The sequence below is a fragment of the Schistocerca cancellata genome, chromosome 7 (assembly GCF_023864275.1).
Source record: "Schistocerca cancellata isolate TAMUIC-IGC-003103 chromosome 7, iqSchCanc2.1, whole genome shotgun sequence".
Classification (NCBI taxonomy): Eukaryota; Metazoa; Arthropoda; class Insecta; order Orthoptera; family Acrididae; genus Schistocerca; species Schistocerca cancellata.
Window position 1 is genome coordinate 609,454,702 of NC_064632.1, and position 21,144 is coordinate 609,475,845.

The 21,144-nt window shown below is 45.2% G+C and overlaps 1 protein-coding gene across 1 annotated transcript in view; it reads right to left on the bottom strand.

Moving 5' to 3' along the window:
• LOC126092940 (cadherin-related tumor suppressor-like) overlaps positions 1-21,144 on the bottom strand; it is a 518,310-nt gene that overhangs the window by 295,890 nt on the left and 201,276 nt on the right. The window contains exons 8-9 of the mRNA XM_049908671.1: positions 14,576-14,866; positions 12,827-13,037 (exon numbers count right to left, since the gene is read on the bottom strand). Of these exons, the coding sequence (XP_049764628.1) occupies positions 12,827-13,037; positions 14,576-14,866 (502 nt within the window). The remainder of the gene's footprint in view (positions 1-12,826; positions 13,038-14,575; positions 14,867-21,144) is intronic.

The following is a 21,144-nucleotide window of genomic DNA, read 5'->3' on the forward strand; positions in this document are numbered from 1 at the left end:
ACAGGAAGACCATATCCCAAAGACTATCACTCACAAGAGGGCGTTCCTGTGTTATTCTTTCATAAGCAGTTTAATACAATGCTTTTCAGCTGTAACACATCCAGACAGTGTATGACTACAGTTTTCTACACAATCATTCATTTTGTTTTTCAATCACGACTTCAAAGTATGTGTCAGATGCTAAACCGACATTAACAGATTTTGATCCGTCGGCTCCAGCAGAAACCTGGACATTGCATTGTATAAATTATGCTGCTCCCACAACACACAGGATGGTAGAAACATAACACAGAGTCGATGTTTCTCATTGATTAAAATGTGGAAGACATCGCAATAATTGGAAACCGGAAGAGTTTGCAGCACTGTGGAGAGTTTCCAAACAGCTATCTGAGGGTATTCCACAGTGACGGGGCAGCAGATGTCACGGTTTTGACAGACCAAGAGGATTCTCTCCTCATTTTGCAGTCATGTATACGATAACTGTTCTTGTTTTGACCGTACCTGGAAGATGCTATTCACAACACGCAAGGTGTAGTAGAAATAAAAAGAGGTACTGTTATGTCAATAGAAAAAAAAAGTGGAGGCCGATGCAGCATTATGGAAATAGGACGAATCTGCAGCATTGAGAAATATCTCCGAGCAATTGCCTGAAGGTGATCACATGTACGTTTAATCCCATGTTCCACGATGACAAGTAGCTTATGGCCTGAGTTCCCCGAAGGCTCCCTCCAGCTCAAACAAGTGGCGTCATTCAATCGTTATGCAGTAATCAACAGTGTACCAGCAGACGGATGGGATGGAAAAGACACCGTCGATATGGCACAATGTACTGTAATAAACACCATAGTTGACTGTACGATCAATTTTACCAATTTCACCATTTGTTCCATAATTTCAAAACCAGCCAATGACATAGCAGAATTTTCCCAATTTCTGTGTCATTGTTAAACAACAAAGTATACCAGACAGCACCCTATACAAACGCAGTTAATTAATCTACGTATTTCTAGCACATCGATCATAGTGTGGAATTTATGATTATGACTGGCCATCGTACTCTATGTGGACGGGAGTCACGAAGTATTCTCACATACAAAGGACAAAGTCGGGGATTGAAAGATCTCCCTGCAACACGGTTTGCCGATTTAATATGCAACTGACCAAATCTTGTGAAGGAACAGAGTGAATTGTGTCCGTAACTGCTATTCAGTGAAGACTTTTCTGCACCAATCTTTCTTACAGCATGCTTCCAAGTGCACAAGGTCTCTCCAGATGCATACATGTCAAGGAGGGTGGCGTCCCCTATCGTTATATAGTAGACATGAGAATGTTGTGTTGACACAACAGACGATTAAGAAGAGACACACGGTTTATGCTTAACGGATCTCGAGACGGATGGAATTTGAAACATTACATGTAAATCAATTATGCTATCAATTCTAGATTATTATTCCAGTGTCTGGAGTCAGTGCCAAGAGAATACCAGCGAGAGAGAAATGATTAAGCATAAACACATGCAGTCCTAAGGCTACAAGGTTCTGCGCCTAAAAACGATATAATGTTAAAGCCACATGATTTTCAAATATTAGTAATGCGGAATGCAGTTAATGATTGGTACGCCAGGGACGCTCTCAAACCATGTAATTTTGTCCACCAAACAGAAAGAAATCGCTTAACATAGATTTTTTTTCCTTCGGATATTAAATTCTCACTTTTTCTTCACTCTGATGAAAGTTTCAAAATAATGAGCAGTGATCGATAATTTTTGCAGCAAAATAGTGGAAATTTTTTGATTTTATGCATGGTAGACATGTGTAGGAGATGTGAGATAAGTTAATACATCTGTCAGATGTATCACTGTAGAGCTCTGACCTCCGCAGTTTGGTCATCTTAATCGGTAGTAGTGCTGTTGTTTTTTTTTTTCCTGTCGTTGGATGTCACAGAATAACGCGATTCTTGGGGACAGATAGGTGTGAAATGAAATTGGAGTCGATCATAAAAGAATGACTGAATAGATGCCGTTCTATCTGAAAAGAATGTAAAGCCCTCATCTAAAGCCCTCATGCATGAAAATTTATAATTTGGACACTAGGAATGATTTCAAATTATACCAGTTTTTCACATAATAACTAATACATAATAACTCCGCCTATTTTCATGGAAACAAGTCTGTCTTTTACTGCCATTGCCATTGCCATCGCAATTGCGTTTTTTAATAGAGCTCCCTTATAAGAAGTATACTGACATTAAATACAACTTTTACACTGAAGTGTACCCGCTAGGGTACTTCAGGACTGACACAAATTGCTGGAAATATTGTCTCACTCTCTTGGGGTTGGCGCTATTTGCTTGGCACATTGTATCAGTCATGAGGGTAGCTCACGATTGACACTACTTTTTGAACATATTTGTGCCGGCATAAGCTGCTGCCAGCGGATTGGTCGGCAAAGATGAAGCGCGAAGGTCGATTAGCTGGTGCTGGATCGGGCGTGCCTCTGGCGAGAGGGGCCAGGGACACATCCACAAGCAACGCGCTGCCACAGTGCCATCTCGACAGCATCTGTTGCGCCGCCGCCGAAGAGACCGGGGTGGGGGGGGGGGGGGGGGGGAGCGCCTACTCACGCTCTCAGTCATCCAGTCCGGTGTCTGTCAACTCACTCGCAGAGCGGGTTTAGTTCGACACAGGCTACGACAGTACATAGCGACCAGATTAGTGACTATAGTGGGACTAGTTTACCTCAACCGGAATTGTACTTATTAGCAGTGAGAAACCAAAGTTTTTAATAGCAAGATTACTCATTACATCAGTCTGCAAGAGGACTATTACTGATGAACATGTGGCACAAAACATGGACTCAATTGAAGTTACGTAATGTTTCCAGTTCCTGTAAATAAAGAATCATATTAATGCACAAGTGCCACCTACAACAATATCATCTCCTTTGCTTCCTTGCGGTACAAGACTCTACAACATTGGCTCACTCACAACAGTAGCACAGGGTTGATGCTAGGCATGATGTACCTTAGAACTCCTGCTCCTTGCTGTAGCGTAGTGTCAAACGTGAGGGTATCTTAGGGGTGATACTATTTGCTAGATACATAGTCTCCTTCGTGAGGATACTATAGGGTTGACGCTAAATGCTGTGCGCAATGTTATACTCGTGAGGGCACTTCAGGAGATGCATTGTCTCACACATGAAAGTATCTTAGGAATGGCAGTACTTGCTAGACACATTGTTTCACAAACGAGAATACGTTAGGTTACTCTACTTGCTGGGTACATTGTCACGCTCAGGACATACGCTGCTCTCTGTATGATTGTGTCACACACGAGGATACCTCAACACTGATGCTACTTGCTGAACAGGGTACCTCAGCCTATTCTAGTTGCTGGGCATGCTGTCCCAGTCATGAGGGTGGCGAAACAGGACTAACACTTCTTGCTGGACTCGTGACGGCATCTTGCGGTTGACACTGCTTACTGGGAATATTCTCCCACTGACGTTTGTACCCCAGGACTGACACTTTTCCTGAGCACACTGTCTTGAACATGAGCATACTTTTTTCCTCTCACAAGAGTGGAAAACTGTGAGGTCAGGAGAATGCACCGACAGCTTACACTGAAGGCAGTGTAAAGATATAAATCGACACATTCCCTCTAGTGAGATACACTTCTTCGTTGTTTTTCGTATACAATCCATACGATAATTAACGGGGAAGGACGACACAGGTGAAAGTCCATGCTAACAGAAGCAAAAGCGTTCTAATAAACACGGTTCTTCAAATGCCCCGTTTGCGAGATAATTGATTTCACTTCGTTAAGAGCTGCCGTGACTCTAGTTTGAAGTATTGTCCTTGTTAGTAGCAACGTCTTTCAGATGTAGGCTTTTGGATTTGGTTCCCATTTTATTCGGCCCATTGCTCTCGGGTGGAGGACGTGGTACACACGAAATGGGGCACCAGCACGACAAGTGTAGGGTCAGATGTGTACACGCCAGGCACGAGCTGTATCCCGGCCCCCTAAACAGCGTGACCCCTCAGTCCTCCGGCAACTCTTTTCTGATGCCGAAAGCGACGTGTACCGCACTCCCTCTGACGTGGGCGAATTGTCTGAAAGGATTCGTAACTTACTGCCTAGACGAGCGCAGTACCGGCTCCCAGTACAAGGACGACACGCGCAGCGGGCACAGTCGTACAGTAGTTTTGCAACGTCGAAACGGTCTTAATAAGTTGCCAGTTGCGTCGTTGTATTCAGAGTAATCTCTGTTTACGCGATTTGTTTGATTGCCACCCTCTCTAACTGGGCAGCAATATTATAACTAGCAGAAGATCAGTGCATCGAGTTCTCCTTTTTCTATGCTATGATTCTCGATGTAGCTTGGTTTCCTCGCTTAGACAGAGTAGGAGCAGTTTTTGTCGGTTTTATTATTCGATTTACAGTTTATAAATTCCGCAAAAGTTGTCGTTCAGCCTCAGCTCTGAGACAGGCTGTCGCTGAAGCGAGTTCCTCGAAAAGGGGAGACGAAAGCCCACCCCACTGGACACCCTGGGGCCGGTTCGCGGAACGACAGTCGCTGGTTGCCTGTTGTGTGCGGTGTGCGTGCTCCAAAACCGAAGAGGAAGAAAGAAGTCGTTCGGCCACTCTTTGGCGAGGCTCCAGACTGCAGTTGAGAGCCCCTCTGATCATAACAATGGGAGCGTGCTGATGGTGTCGGCGGTGGCACTAGAAGAGGGCGTGGCATAAGGCATGGGCACTCTCACACGCCTCGACTCAAACAATCGGAGGAGAGACTTTCTTTGTAGTTCTGGCGCCAGATATTTCCTAAGAGAAGACTCAAGTCCTCTCCCGAGGTGGCGCCACAAACAAACTCTACCTCTTTCAGACGATCGTCTTTCTCTATCTCGTCCTACATGGTAATTTTCCATTCGAGTTTCCTAGGAGTGGAGGTCAGGATTTCTGCTTCTCTCTATCCCACTAAAGATTAACGTAGAACGAAGATGAAACTACAAAATCTCACTCATCCAATTCGTGCACCAATTGTTCTTGCTGTGCCATTGGCCAGCGAACGAACGTACGCCTTTCTTAGGCAGAGCCGAAGTGGAACCCAGAAACTAAGTGGCAGGGATGATTTGTTGCGAGACTGTGTTGTGAATCAGCATTATGGTTGCCGCAGCTGGGTCCTGATGGGCAGCAATGGTGAGTTCACGCGGGAACCCGACTACTTGTTGATAAGTATGACGCCGCAGGTCGCGTGTCAGGTTTCGTTACGCTTTGCTCACTCTGATAGGCGAACCTTTCGTTAGCTAAATTCCAATAGTCCCAGTAAAAATCAGATTCTTAGGTCAAAAGTAGACCGTAAATTAATTTCGCAAACCTTGACGGGTTTCCCACATGTGCTATTCATACAAACGCCTAATGTGTGGTTTCGACTTCCTTTAATGTATGATTAACTGTTGCGTAGTCATAATACGAGGATCTCTGCAGTTGTTCCTAGTATTAGCTAATGATACGAGCTTAGAGCCCCAACTATTGGGAGAGGAGTGCATTAACATTTCATTTGCCCTCCCGCCTTTCCCATGTCCGCACACGCGAGACTTTGCAGAACACTTATTAGTCATCATCTAATGATCCATCATTTGATACTGTGTTGTCTGTAGGTCGAGGTTAATTAAAATGTTTTGATACTGTACATCATAAAAACTACATTAAATTTGTCTTATTGACTAAGGTCTTTTCTATAATTATTGCATCTTCCTTTTCTAAACTATTAGTAGAGCGTACAGATGCCATTATTTGCAGTTTTAGTGATATCTGAATGTCGAGTCACTTCCCTGCGCAAGTCAGAAGCTAACTACATAGGAATACATGCAGAACACCTCTCCTTTACTGTTTTCACTTCTTGTACATAGCTTACCCAGTCAGGATATTCTACTTACTGACATATGCATAACTATAAGCACGCAATATACATCTCCATCTGAACACTCATTTATGTTCCAAAACTTGCCTGAAGCAGTACTGTAGTTCTTGTTAACGTGGGGCGTGGGTGAAATTTGAGCCGAAGTAGACGGGGACTTGATCGAAAAGTTTGCAATTCACATACGTTTGTACTCACTGGGACAGTATCTCTACTGGAGTCAGAACTGACAGCCATAATCATCTCACAAACGGCTCGCTTGGGGTGCCGCGTTTACTTCAACATTTCTGCTTTCACCCGTGTCAGATTCCACTGTCAATTATACATTCTGTATGTTGCACATCATTTTTCTTATATTACTTTTTGTATCACCAGTAGACACGAAGCCCACGCCTACTACAGTAGTACAAGTTTATATGCCAACTAGTTCTGCATATGATGAAGAAATTGATGAAATGTATGAAGAGATGAAAGAAATTATTCAGATAGTGAAGGGAGACGAAAATTTAATAGTCATTGGTGACTGGAATTCGAGTGTAGGAAAAGGGAGAGAAGGAAACATAGGTGAATATGGATTGGGGCTGAGAAATGAAAGAGGAAGCCGTCTGGTAGAATTTTGCACAGAGCATAACTTAATCATAGCTAACACTTGGTTCAAGAATCATAAAAGAAGGTTGTATACATGGAAGAATCCCGGAGATACTAAAAGGTATCAGATAGATTAAATAATGGTAAGACAGAGATTTAGGAACCAGGGTTTAAATTGTAAGACATTTCCAGGGGCAGATGTGGACTCTGACCACAATCTATTGGTTATGAACTGCAGATTAAAATTGAAGAAGCTGCAAAAAGGTGGGAATTTAAGGAGATGGGACCTGGATAAACTGAAAGCACCAGAGGTTGTACAGAGTTTCAGGGAGAGCATAAGGGAACAATTGACAGGAATGGGGGAAAGAAATACAGTAGAAGAAGAATGGGTAGCTCTGAGGGATGAAGTAGAGAAGGCAGCAGAGGTTCAAGTAGGTAAAAAGACGAGGGCTAATAGAAATCCTTGGGTAACAGAAGAAATATTGAATTTAATTGACGAAAGGAGAAAATATAAAAACGCAGTAAATGAAGCAGGCAAAAAGGAATACAAACGTCTCAAAAATGAGATCGACAGGAAGTGCAAAATGGCTAAGCAGGGATGGCTAGAGGACAAATGTAAGGATGTAGAGGCTTATCTCACTAGGGGTAAGATAGATACTGCCTAGAGGAAAATTAAAGAGACCTTTGGAGAAAAGAGAACCACTTGTATGAATATCAAGAGCTCAGATGGAAACCCAGTTCTAACCAAAGAAGGGAAAGTAAAAAGATGGAAGGAGTATGTAGAGGGTCTATACAAGGGCAATGTACTTGAGGACAATATTATAGAAATGGAAGAGAATGTAGATGAAGATGAAATGGGAGATACGATACTGCGTGAAGAGTTTGACAGAGCACTGAAAGACCTTAAGTCGAAACAAGGCCCCGGGAGTAGACAACATTCCATTAGAACTACTGACAGCCTTGGGAGAGCCAGGCCTAACAAAACTCTACCATCTAGTGAGCAAGATGTACGAGACAGGCGAAATACCCTCAGACTTCAAGAAGAATGTAATAATTCCAATCCCAAAGAAATCAGGTGTTGACAGATGTGAAAATTACCGAACTATCGGTTTAATAAGTCACAGCTGAAAAATACCAACACGAATTCTTTACAGGCGAATGGAATAACTGGTAGAAGCCCATATCGGGGAAGATCAGTTTGGATTCCGTAGAAATATTGGAACACGTGAGGCAATACTGACCTTACGACTTATCTTAGAAGAAAGATTAAGGAAAGGCAAACCTACGTTTCTAGCATTTGTAGACTTAGAGAAAGCTTTTGACAATGTTGACTGGAATACTCTCTTCCAAATTCTAAAGGCGGCAGGGGTAAAATACAGGGAGCGAAAGGCTATTTACAATTTGTACAGAAAGCAGATGGTAGTTATAAGAGTCGAGGGACATGAAAGTGAAGCAGTGGTTGGGAAGGGAGGGAGACAGGGTTGTAGCCTCTCCCCAATGTTATTCAATCTGCATATTGAGCAAACAGTAAAGGAAACAAAAGAAAAATTCGGAGTAGGTATTAAAATCCATGGAGAAGAAATAAAAACTTTGAAGTTCGCCGATGACATTGTAATTCTGTCAGAGACAGCAAAGGACTTGGAAGAGCAGTTGAACGGAATGGATAGTGTCTTGAAAGGATGATATAAGATGAACATCAACAAAAGCAAAACGAGGATAATGGAATGTAGTCGAATTAAGTCGGGTGATGCTTAGGGAATTAGATTAGGAAATGAGACACTTAAAGTAGTAAAGGAGTTTTGCTATTTGGGGAGCAAAATAACTGATGATGGTCGAAGTAGAGAAGATATAAAATGTAGACTGACAATGGCAAGGAAAGCGTTTCTGAAGAAGAGAAATTTGTTAACATCGAGTATAGATTTCAGTTTCAGGAAGTCGTTTCTGAAAGTATTTGTATGGAGTGTAGCCATGTATGGAAGTGAAACATGGACGATAAATTGTTTGGACAGGAAGAGAATAGAAGCTTTCGAAATGTGGTGCTACAGAAGAATGCTGAAGATTAGATGGGTAGATCACATAACTAATGAGGAGGTATTGAATAGAATTGGGGAGAAGAGGAGTTTGTGGCACAACTTGACGAGAAGAAGGGACCGGTTGGTAGGACATGTTCTGAGGCATCAAGGGATCACCAATTTAGTATTGGTGGGCAGCATGGAGGGTAAAAATCGTAGAGGGAGACCAAGAGATGAATACACTAAGTAGATTCAGAAGGATGTACACTCCTGGAAATGGAAAAAAGAACATATTGACACCGGTGTGTCAGACCCACCATACTTGCTCCGGACACTGCGAGAGGGCTGTACAAGCAATGATCACACGCACGGCACAGCGGACACACCAGGAACTGCGGTGTTGGCCGTCGAATGGCGCTAGCTGCGCAGCATTTGTGCACCGCCGCCGTCAGTGTCAGCCAGTTTGCCGTGGCATACGGAGCTCCATCGCAGTCTTTAACACTGGTAGCATGCCGCGACAGCGTGGACGTGAACCGTATGTGCAGTTGACGGACTTTGAGCGAGGGCGTATAGTGGGCATGCGGGAGGCCGGGTGGACGTACCGCCGAATTGCTCAACACGTGGGACGTGAGGTCTCCACAGTACATCGATGTTGTCGCCAGTGGTCGGCGGAAGGTGCACGTGCCCGTCGACCTGGGACCGGACCGCAGCGACGCACGGATGCACGCCAAGACCGTAGGATCCTACGCAGTGCCGTAGGGGACCGCACCGCCACTTCCCAGCAAATTAGGGACACTGTTGCTCCTGGGGTATCGGCGAGGACCATTCGCAACCGTCTCCATGAAGCTGGGCTACGGTCCCGCACACCGTTAGGCCGTCTTCCGCTCACGCCCCAACATCGTGCAGCCCGCCTCCAGTGGTGTCGCGACAGGCGTGAATGGAGGGACGAATGGAGACGTGTCGTCTTCAGCGATGAGAGTCGCTTCTGCCTTGGTGCCAATGATGGTCGTATGCGTATTTGGCGCCGTGCAGGTGAGCGCCACAATCAGGACTGCATACGACCGAGGCACACAGGGCCAACACCCGGCATCATGGTGTGGGGAGCGATCTCCTACACTGGCCGTACACCACTGGTGATCGTCGAGGGGACACTGAATAGTGCACGGTACATCCAAACCGTCATCGAACCCATCGTTCTACCATTCCTAGACCGGCAAGGGAACTTGCTGTTCCAACAGGACAATGCACGTCCGCATGTATCCCGTGCCACCCAACGTGCTCTAGAAGGTGTAAGTCAACTACCCTGGCCAGCAAGATCTCCGGATCTGTCCCCCATTGAGCATGTTTGGGACTGGATGAAGCGTCGTCTCACGCGGTCTGCACGTCCAGCACGAACGCTGGTCCAACTGAGGCGCCAGGTGGAAATGGCATGGCAAGCCGTTCCACAGGACTACATCCAGCATCTCTACGATCGTCTCCATGGGAGAATAGCAGCCTGCATTGCTGCGAAAGGTGGATATACACTGTACTAGTGCCGACATTGTGCATGCTCTGTTGCCTGTGTCTGTGTGCCTGTGGTTCTGTCAGTGTGATCATGTGATGTATCTGACCCCAGGAATGTGTCAATAAAGTTTCCCCTTTCTGGGACAATGAATTCACGGTGTTCTTATTTCAATTTCCAGGAGTGTAGGTTGCAGAAACTTCCACAGGATAGGGTAGCATGGAGAGTTGCATCAAACGAGTCTCAGGACTGAAGACCACAACAACAACAAACATCACCAGTACCGCTGACAGAACACTAGGAAATTCCTTTCCACAGTTACGGATTTCCCGCCCGTTATGAGACAAGATTTCTGTGTACTAATTCGGGATAACGGAAAACACGTCACGTCAGATCAGGAAATGAACGAAGATAATCGTCAGCTTCCTTCTTATTGTTTGTACTTCACGTATACGTGTTTACTGCTCAATTCGTTTTGCTGTACGGAATTTGTTCTACAAGAATAATAATTCGGGAATGATAACGCGGGAAAAACTGGCGTCGGTACTCCTTGGAACGGTTCACGAATTTCTCTGGGTTCATCCTTCTGACCATTATACGAAGTGTAGGTGAGAGATGTAACAGGTTTCTCCGTTTGTACTGAAAAGTGATACGTCGACGACATCTTGACCATTTACAAAGGACCTAACGACGATATTGATCGACTTTTGAGTATGTTTTACGAGTTTCACGAAAATATTTATTTCACTTGTGAACGTGAAAATGAGTTCAGGCAGTTAAACTTTCTAGATCTCACTCTTACAATAGTAAATGACAAAATTAACTTCAATATCTTCCGTAAAAAATCAGTTCTGATTAAATTATACCTGTCACTTCAGTACACCCGCATTCTCATAAGAAGGCCTTTTTTCATTCGGCCACCTCCACACCCAATTCTGAAATCAATCTGTGAAACTATTGCTGTCAGTAATGACCCTTCCGTAGTATATAATATTTTTAGTAGTAAAACCAATAAGAGAATCACCACCCTAGGTCTTTCTAATAATGAACCTAATCAAAAGAAAAAATTTTTCCTTTGTACCGTTTCTGGGACCAGTTTTTTACAGGATACAGCGTCTGCTTCAAAATAAATATAACTGCAGAGTGGCGTTCTCCAATAGTAATTCTTTAAAAAGTAACATCATACATAACTTGAAACCTACGCGTTCCCCTTTGCAGAATTATGGTGTTTATAAAATTATTTGCGACAAATGTCCCGCCCATTACATGGGGTAAACAGGCCGAGCTATTTCTATAAGATTCAAGGAAGACCTTCTAGGCAAAAAAGGCACCAATACTCACAATTCAACTTTCGCTGACCATCTGTTGATCATAGGGCATAATCCTAAAGATGTAAAAGACGCCGAGATCTTGCGCTCGGAGAAAAAAGGCTTTAGGCTTAATATCTTAGAAGAGCTAGAAATTTTTAAAGATCTATCTCCGAATGACGGTCTCATTCTTAACGAGCAGTTGCAAGTACGCAACAAAAACTTTTTTCAAGGTGTAGAGCCGCTAATTAAAAATGGTGTGAATTGCGATACCCTCCTCAATGTAGTCTCGTAAACATCGTTTTCCCTTCCATTTTCATATCTTCTATGTACATTCGTTGAACTTTTTTTCTTTTGTAAAAATGACTGTTACGTTATGTTGTAACTTTGACACACTGGTTCCTGTTTGTTACCTGTAATGTTTAAAATTGTCTTTGTAATGCCTTATTTGCTCTTGTCTGTAATTCGATTACTTGTTGCCAGTTGGCGCGAATCTGTTTTCGTGTCCACCATGTGGCTGCCTCTGCCTGTTAGCCGTTTGGTCTGACGGTGGCGGCTGTGTTAGTGCAAGTCTCGACACTAAGCGACCTTGCGGCTGCCATTCTGTTTCAATGGAATATTTTATCCGGTTGACAAACATGTTATATTTTTACGATTTAATCGTTTTCCTTGTGACATTTTCTATTTGACGAAAGCACTTTTGCACTGAAGTTGACGGTGGACTGTTTGAACATCGTCTGTGAGGAAACGTACAGAATTAAAGAAACCATAAGACAACAGTATCTTAATTTACCGTCACCTGCACCTTTCATGTTCCTAGCTGTTTTGATTGGTTTAGCCGGAGACGGTTACGAAAAGGACATACGTTTATTACAAGTTTTTTGTTCAGTATCACCGACAGTATCTCACATCAAAGCATGTACCTTTCCTCTCGACTCACCCCGTATACATCCTGTAATTAGACACGGACAATATTCAATAAGTAGTACATGTTATTTGATTGCCATTAAAGACAGAATTTCGGATTGGACACCGTACTCGATTGGTTCCTGTAGTAAAGTGTATTCTAACTACGTGTGCATTTTGTGCCGTACTGAAAGAGAACCATCCACCCACATACCATTCCACCCAGCCAGGAACCACAGACATTACGAGAGGGCATAGCCACAAGAATTGGGCTACATCGATTACGGAAGCAGCCACTATAGGAGCACTACCAGTCTGTCCACATTCGAATTTGCTTAGCTCGGACATAATACCCTGACAATTACACAGAACACTGTACGGTCACGAGCGGCATTTGCGACTTATCGGAGGCGCTGCACAGGTGGTGTTCGCGGTCAAATAGAAACGCGCAACCCGCGGTTCCGGCCGGCCTCTACAGTTACGCTCGAGCACGCGTTTCTGGCGGTGTGTCTCCTGCACATCTGGCGAAAGCACTAGATTGGCGACATTGTACCGGCAGCAGCGGCGGCGGCGCGCGCGCGGCCCGCTACTTACCGGTGTCCATGGCGACGAGCGTGAGCAGGTAGGCGGCGCGCGCCTCGCGGTCCAGCGGCCGCAGCACGCGCACCTCGCCCGACGTCGCGTTCACGCGGAAGACGTCGGCGTCGCCCTCCTTGAGGAAGTAGCGCACCTGCGCGTTGTGCGGCGGCGAGTCGGCGTCGTGGGCGCGCACCGTCAGCACGTAGCCGCCGCCCGCCGGCGGCACCTGCCGGCACACGCGGCACCGCGTCACGCAGGCTGCCACGGCCGCTGGCGGCCCGGCGTCTGCACAGCAGTCTACTGGGCCACCCGAACGTCATCTTGGACACGGCCTGCGTCTTTGATAGGCCTTATATCGTCGACTCTGTAAAATCCGCGGACCCGAGAGATACTGCTTTTGGTCTGAGATTACTATAGTGTCGAAGTAAGAGAGCGCTCGGCGTGCAGTTCTAGGTAGCGGTCGGTGAGCGACAAACGGTGGAACAGGCAGTTTCTTGTGGTGTGCTTTGTGAAGTCACCGACTGTTACATTAATTTAGGTATGTCAGTATTGTTGGACATAGAAGCAGAAATCCTCGCGCAAACGAAGCAATGATGTTAAATAATTAAGATTTCTATTTTTGGCAGCGCGTTAGTATACACGAGTTGGCTGACAATTTTTAATTCTCGAGTAATCCCAGAATGAACGTAAACCGTTTTGATAAAAAGCTACTGATATATTTCATTTTTGTAATGTTTCTAAGATTTCTTAACAGAGCTATATCTAATTCGATGATCTTCATTTACGTTGGATTAGTGAGGTTAAATAATATTTTCTGTTCAAATCTCATTGTTTGCGAATGAATTGTGAGTAATGTAACTTCAATTGTCAGATGTTTTTGAAAAGACAAAGTTAACCCGCAATATAATTTCGCTAAAAAAACCCTCAGTGTTAGTAATTCACCACAATCACTACCGCCTCCCTGTCCAGGTCATACGTTTTTGAAAGAAGTTGGATTTCTCACGAATGTTTTCGTATATCAGCAAAAAGAATTTCGTGTGCATTTCGAGCATTGTGGCCAACATTGCACAGTGCAGAGTCTTTAGCTAGCATTTACATATCTTTTACGAAAGAGCAGAATATATGGTGTTCCACCGTTGCCGCTTTACAGCTAAGACAACATAAATATTTGTATGCACTAGCCATCATTCAAAGTATTCTATTCGAGGAGAATAATTTTACCGAGTATCCAAAAGTTTCCTATTTCGAAGAACGTTTCACTCTCCATTCGTCTTTCGTTCACCGACAGCTACCTACGACTGAACGCCAAGCGCTCTCTTATTCCGACACTACAATAATCTCACACCGGAAGGGTCTGCGGTCTTACAAACTCAGCCGTATAAAGCCTATCAAAGACATACATCGATTATAAAATCATATTCGGATGCCACATACAAATGTGCCCCAATAGACTCCTTTCGACGAACCGTCAGCCAGATATTGAGGCCAAATAACGTGTAGTTTACTGCATCTCGATCTGTCCCCGCGTCTAGTTGCCCTCCATCCGCAACCCTTTCTAGTCGTTCCCGAGCGTAATTTCAGTCGCCTGCCCTTCCCAGACCACGAATTGGCCCCGAAACCTACCCTTCCTCCCAACTGTCGCACGCCCAACCCACCCGTCCCGTCCCAAACGAAGGCTTAAGCACGCCACCCTCTGACCTCTCGTAAGACGTACACCGTGTCGGTCGGTCTCCTTCCGACACAGACGTGCGTGTTGGCACTCACCACGTTCTCCATGACGTAGGCGAGGTAGGGCGAGTCGAGGAAGACGGGCGGGTTGTCGTTGATGTCGCGCACGGCGACGGCGACGGTGGCGGCGTCGTGGCGCGCCGGCCGGCCGCTGTCGGTGGCGCGCACGCGCAGCACGTAGCGCGGCGCGCGCTCGAAGTTGAGGTTGTTGGCGACGCGCACCACGCCCGTGTCCGCCGCGATGCTGAAGTCGCGGTTGTCGTCGCCCGCCACGATCGCGTAGCGCACCACGCCGTTGCCGCCCTCGTCCACGTCCGTCGCCGACACCTGGACGCACACCGAGCGCCTCGCGTCACAACAACGACAACAACAACGACGACGACGACGACGACGATAACCGGCAGGAAGCGACTGCGCAGTAGCCGAAGCCGTATCTCGCAAACTATTTGCAGGACTGGGAGAAAGGAATGAAAGAGGCACCTGCCTGCTACAATTTTGCACGCATCGTAAATCAGCCATCGATACATCCACGTCAACGTGCACACTCTGCAAATCACATTTTAGTGCCTGGCAAAGGGTTCGTCCAACCACCTTCACAATAATTCTCTATTGTCCCGCCGCGCGGGGTTAGCCGAGCGGTCTGAGGGACTGCAGTCACGGACTGTGCGGCTGGTCCCGGCGGAGGTTCGCGTCCTCCCTCGGGCACGGGTGTGTGTGTTTGTCCTTAGGATAATTTAGGTTAAGTAGCGTGTAAGCTTAGGGACTGATGACCTTAGCAGTTAAGTCCCATAATATTTCACACACTTTTGAACATCTATTGTCCCAATCTTGTACAGCGCGCGGAAAGAAACGAAGACTTGTATCTTTGCGTGCGCGCTCTGGTTTCCCTTACTTCAGCCGCACGGGGTAGCCGTGCGGTGTAAGGGCGCTTTGTCACGGTTCGCCCGGCTGCCTCCGTCAGGGTTTCGAGTCTTCCCGAGGCCCTGTGTGTGTGTGTGTGTGTGTGTGTGTGTGTGTGTGTTCTCCTCAGCATAAGTTAGTTTAGGTTAGGTTAAGTAGTGTGTAAGCCTAGGGACCGATGACACCAGCAGTTTGCTCCCATAGTTCCAACCACAAATATCCAAATTTCCCTTAATTTATTATGACGGTGGTTTCTCCCTATGTAAGTCGGCGTCAACAAAATATTGTCGCATTCGGATTAGAGAGCTGATAATTGAAATTTCGTGAGAAGATTCTGCCTCACACGAATAACGTTTTTGTTTAAATGATGTTCACCCGAAATCCTGTATCATTTCAGGGACACTCTCCCTCTTATTTCGCGATTAGACAAAACGTGTTGCCCTGAGTTGAACTTCCTCGGTGTACTCCCTAATCCTATCCGGTAAGGATCCCACACCGCGCAGCAGTATTCTAAAAGAGGAATGACAAGCGTAGTGTGGGCAGTGTCTCTATTAGATCTGTTAACATTTTCCAAGTGTCATGCCAATAAAACGCAAGCCTCGATTAGCCTTTCCCACAACATTTTCTGTGTGTTCCTTCCAGTTTTAAGTTCTTCTTATCTCCCTGGCTTTATCAATACTGAAAGAACGTTGCACACGAACCCGCCTGGGTAGGATGTGTCCTGTGTGGAATGCTGTGAGCATTACGTTGGCAATGCGACGTGTAGAGATTCCAGAGCCGCTGGGGCTGCTTTGTACAGCTTTCAGTGACCATTTTCTGGCAACGTTTGAGGGTAGTGCACTATTGTGTAAGATAAACAAAAAAGCGATAAATTGTAAAGCGCAATGTTTAGTGCATTCCGGTCTTGTGATCGTGGTGAGAGGGTAACAAGGTTATTTCTTGCAGACCTTAACATGACAGAGTGTATGGAGCGGCATATGCCTTGCCCTCGTAAGTCGACACGTCGACTCGGGACCACCTCACGTATCAAAGGTTTTCACGCAACTACTTCTGTTACCAGTCGTAACAACGTCTGGTGGAATCCAAGAAGCCGAATATGACCTCAAGGAGAGCCATACTGTGTTTGACTGTGACAGACCACGCAGTCCTTTATCAAGTCTGTACGTTCTCGTACTGCAGACTTACACACACCATCCAGCCGTGTCACGGACTGCGGGGCCACTCCCGCCGGGGGTTCGAGTCCTCCCTTGGGCATGTGTGTGTGTGTGTGTGTGTGTGTGTGTGTGTGTGTGTGTGTGTGCGTGTGTGTGTGTGTGTGTGTGTTTTGTTCTTAGCATAGGTTAGTTTAAGTGGTGTGTAAGTCTAGGGACCGATGACCTCAGCAGTCTGGTCTCTTAGGAATTCACACAGAAACACACATACCATTCCACGTTTGAAATTGTAACTTGAATACCGACATATTAGGTACTTTCTGTTTAACTTCTGAACTATATATTACTATGTATTTACCCTTGCAAAAGAAGTAGCCGTGCACATTAAAGAGCCGCTTCTGGTATGGGCAGATGCGCCGACCCCGGATCGAAAGCAGCTGGCTCATTAATGTCGAGGACCGGTGTGACGGCGCAGCCAACCAGAATGTGTTTTTTAGGTAGTTTCTCACATCGAACTAGGTGAAAACTGGGCTGGCACCGAAGCACCGCCTAACTTACACGACTCCCAAACATTTAGAAAATCCCCACTCACTTTCACACGGATAACACTACCCGCAGAAAGTTCCGGTACACGTGTTCTGTGTGTGGGGCGGGGGCGATGGGGGATGAGAGGGGATGGGCCACCGGTTACATTAGCCGCGGCAAGGCCGTTAAATAAATGTGCCAACCCGGCGCCGATGTGGGGCAAGGGCACAAGAAAAGATGAAAGAACGTTGTATACGTGGAAGAAACTTCACGACACGGGGAGGTTTTAAATAGAGTACGTAATGGTAACACAAAGATTTCGAGACCGGATTGTAATGCACAAAAATTTCCAGGGGAAATATGGACTCTTACCATAATTTGTTTGTGAATTAGAATTGAAAAGAACAGCACAGAATTGGGAAACTGAGGATATCGGAACTGGAAAACTAAATAATTTGAAGTTATTGAAAGATTTAAATAGGATATTAGTCAACAACTTTTTCATTGAAAGAGGGAGGGGAGGGGGGGGGGATACAATACAAGTTAACGGGTATATCTGAGAAATGAAATAATGAACGCAACTGACAATCAAATAGGTAAAAAAGACAACTGCCAGTATAAATCCTCGGATAACATAAGAGATACTGAATTTAACTGATGACGCAAGTTCTGACACTGCACTCCTTTTCACATTCGTCAGACATCAGCAAAAACAGCCTTTGAGTGCGACAGCGTCTGTAGAATAAATGACTGGGGTTAGGAGTGGACCCTTATTCTATGACAGAGCACATTAGTATTTAGCTGTACACAATTAATTTAATTTCAGAATTATTGTCAAAGAAGTACACGAATTTACATCGATTGTGACATGACACTTACAGGACAGTTGTCAATATAACGCATTACGCCCCGTTTAGTGGAAATAACCCTGTACACAACAATATCAAATTTAAATAGAAGATTTTCTACAAAATTATTCTTACTACTACACGGTGAAGTTGGCCAATGTTACAGTAAATCATCCAATTCCGGTTCTAAGTTCGGTACTATTTAGGATGAAAATCAAGTCTACAGAGGATGGTTAGTTGTTGTAACAAGATGAGCAAAAGATTACTCGAGGTTGCTCAAGTTCACAGTGCATGCAAGCTGGTAAGCCAACAAGTTTACCCATCGGCGAGCGGAAATTACCTTTTAGCTGCGATGTGCTGTCAGCTGCATGGCTGCTCTCGCCCTCTGAAAATCCTACATAAATCTAATCAAAACCTTTACTTATTTTATCAGCTCAAACTGTCCTATGTTTCTCGTTAGACGAGAAAACACACACCAATCCCTAGTCTGGAAAATATGGCGATATACACGTACATAGGTGGTGCAGCATGTATACTTCAATGCCCTCTCAGTTCTTGTAAGAACAGTTAACTATGTGGCTGCTTTGTTCCTCTACTATCGAAGCTGCAGCTAGTTCTAACGACTGTCAGCCAAAGTGAACGCAGTGTTCACACAAGATTCCTCTTCTGACGCCTTGCAGAGCGTGATGCAGCTGACGCCGGTTCAGGGGAGAGTGCTCCAAGTTTTCGGCCCTGTGTCTTTCGTGGCAAACTGTCCCCCACCTGTGTCCTTTCGTGCTTCACATCGTGGCTCTTTCAGATCAACGGTAGCATTCCTTTCATCTTTTGTAAACTACCTCTGCCAATTGCAAAGGGCCTACCTTTAAACTGCATCGAAATATCACCCCTTTCTACCCCTTCTGAGTTTATTTCAGCCAATCAAACATTTTGTGCTCGCTCCTGACACCTGAAAGTTAGACGCGTACACCACGAGTGTACCACAAGCATTTCACATGATCAACTGCGTCGCTGGTCTGTTTGTATCCATCTGGAAATTCCCGCACGCAGTTTTCTAAAGGATTTCCCTGTCGCAAGGAGCGCTGGCCCCCTACGTGCTATCCTCGCTGTTCGTTGTCCCTCTCGCTACAGGTCACGAACCCCCTTTTTAGAAGCGTTCCATTGTATCCGGGACGTGATGATGCAACTCGTGTCTGCCCTCAAACTAAAACATTATCTCCAGCAGCTTTTTTCACCTTTTGCTCATTGACATGCAGGCTTTGGGTTTGGTGTGTTAATACTGTCGAGTTGAGTGTCATCCCTTTGCATTACATACTGTACATTTTGGTAGGCAAATCTGCTCACTATCGCTGAAGTATGTCAGTGACATATTCATCTACTTGTTATGATGTATAAAATACCTGAGCGATACAGATAGCCATACTTTAGGTGCAACCACAATGGAGCGGTATCTGTCGAGAAGCCAGACAAACGCGTGGATCCTGAAAAGGGGCAGCAGCATTTTGAACTGTTTAGTGCCAACAGTCTGGATGATTGACTCATCTGGTCTTGTAACATCAACGAAAACGGCCTTGCTGTGCTGGTACTGCGAAAGGCTGAAAGCACGGGGAAACTACAGCTGTAATTTTTCCCGAGGACATGCAGATCTTCTGTATAGTTAAATGATGACAGCGCCCTCTCGGATATAATATTCCGGAGGTAAAATAGTCCCCCATTCGGATTTGCAGGTGGGGACCACTCAGGAGGACGTCGACATCGCGAGAAACAAAACTGGTATTTTACGGATCGGAGCACGGAATGTTAGGCTAGAAGTGCACTGGCGATTTTCTGTCGCGCGATTTATTTGTCGCAAGAATGAAACAGTGGCTCGAATAGAAGCGCGCGCACGTGCGACAAAAAAGTAGCGGCGATTTAAAAGACGCAACCGGCCCTATTTCACGCGCGACGCGATTGTCGCAGGTGTCGAATGATTCGCAGGCACTGGCATGGCCCACACGCACTAGCGACGCGATTTCCCAGTCAGTCGCTCTCGCTCTGTGTTGCATACACACAACTTCAGTGCACCAGCAGCATGTCTGATAACGGGAGTTGCGCTACTGATGACATTGTAAGTTGTGTTGTCGATTCAGAAAGACTAATTGCAGAAGTAGAAAAGCGACCAGCTCTCTACAACAGGAAATTAAAAGAATACAATGATCGCAATTTGAAAGAGAAACTATGGGGAGAAGTATGCTGCAGCCTAATTCGGAACTGGACTGAAGTGCCTGGACCAGAAAAGACTAACAAAAGTATTTCATGGTTCACTTATTTCATTAATTCATGTAGACATCACAGTTACAACAATTTAAATTTTTTCATATTGCCAAGATACTGATCCTTGTGGAGTCACGAAGTAGTTCGCAAAATAATCCCTTATCTGCATACCACACGCATCAGCTCTTATTGCTACAGACTCACAGCTTTGCAGAAGGTATTCGTACGATTCGTCCTCAGTTCGTACACGGTCATTTCGTCTTACGAAATTATGCAGAATACAACATGCTTTTATGATTATGTCTGAAAAACCAACATCCACATCCATAGATCGATGAAATATTCTCCATTTGTTAGCCAAAATTCCCAAAGTACATTCCACCATTCTACGAGCACGACAATGTCTATAATTAAAAACACGCTGTTTCATTGTCAGGTTTTTTTTCGAGTACGGCCGCAGAATATGTCTAGACAGTGCAAATGCTTCATCTACAAAATTAAAAGGTTGAGGCTCTCCTTCCTCGTCGTGTGGTAATTTTTGAGGATTTGGAATGTTTAACTGATTAGATTTCAGTTTTTGATAGAAGTTGGATTTCTTGAACACATTAGAATCCCCTTTGGCTCCGTACGAGCCCACGTCTATCACAGTGAAACAATAGTCAGCGTCCACTACGGCCAAAAGTATTATCGAAAAATAATTCTTATAATTATAAAACTCTGAGCCACTGTCAGCAGGCTTCTTCAGTCTCACATGTTTCCCGTCCACAGCACCAATGCAACTTGGAAAGGCAGTTCTGTCTAAAAACTGTTTGGCAATAATCTTCCAATCATCTTCAGTTTTTTCGGCCATATGAATAGGCTGTAGACATTGCCACAACTGATCGCATGTATCCTTCACAATTTCTCTGATTGTAGTGGCTCCCAGTAGATA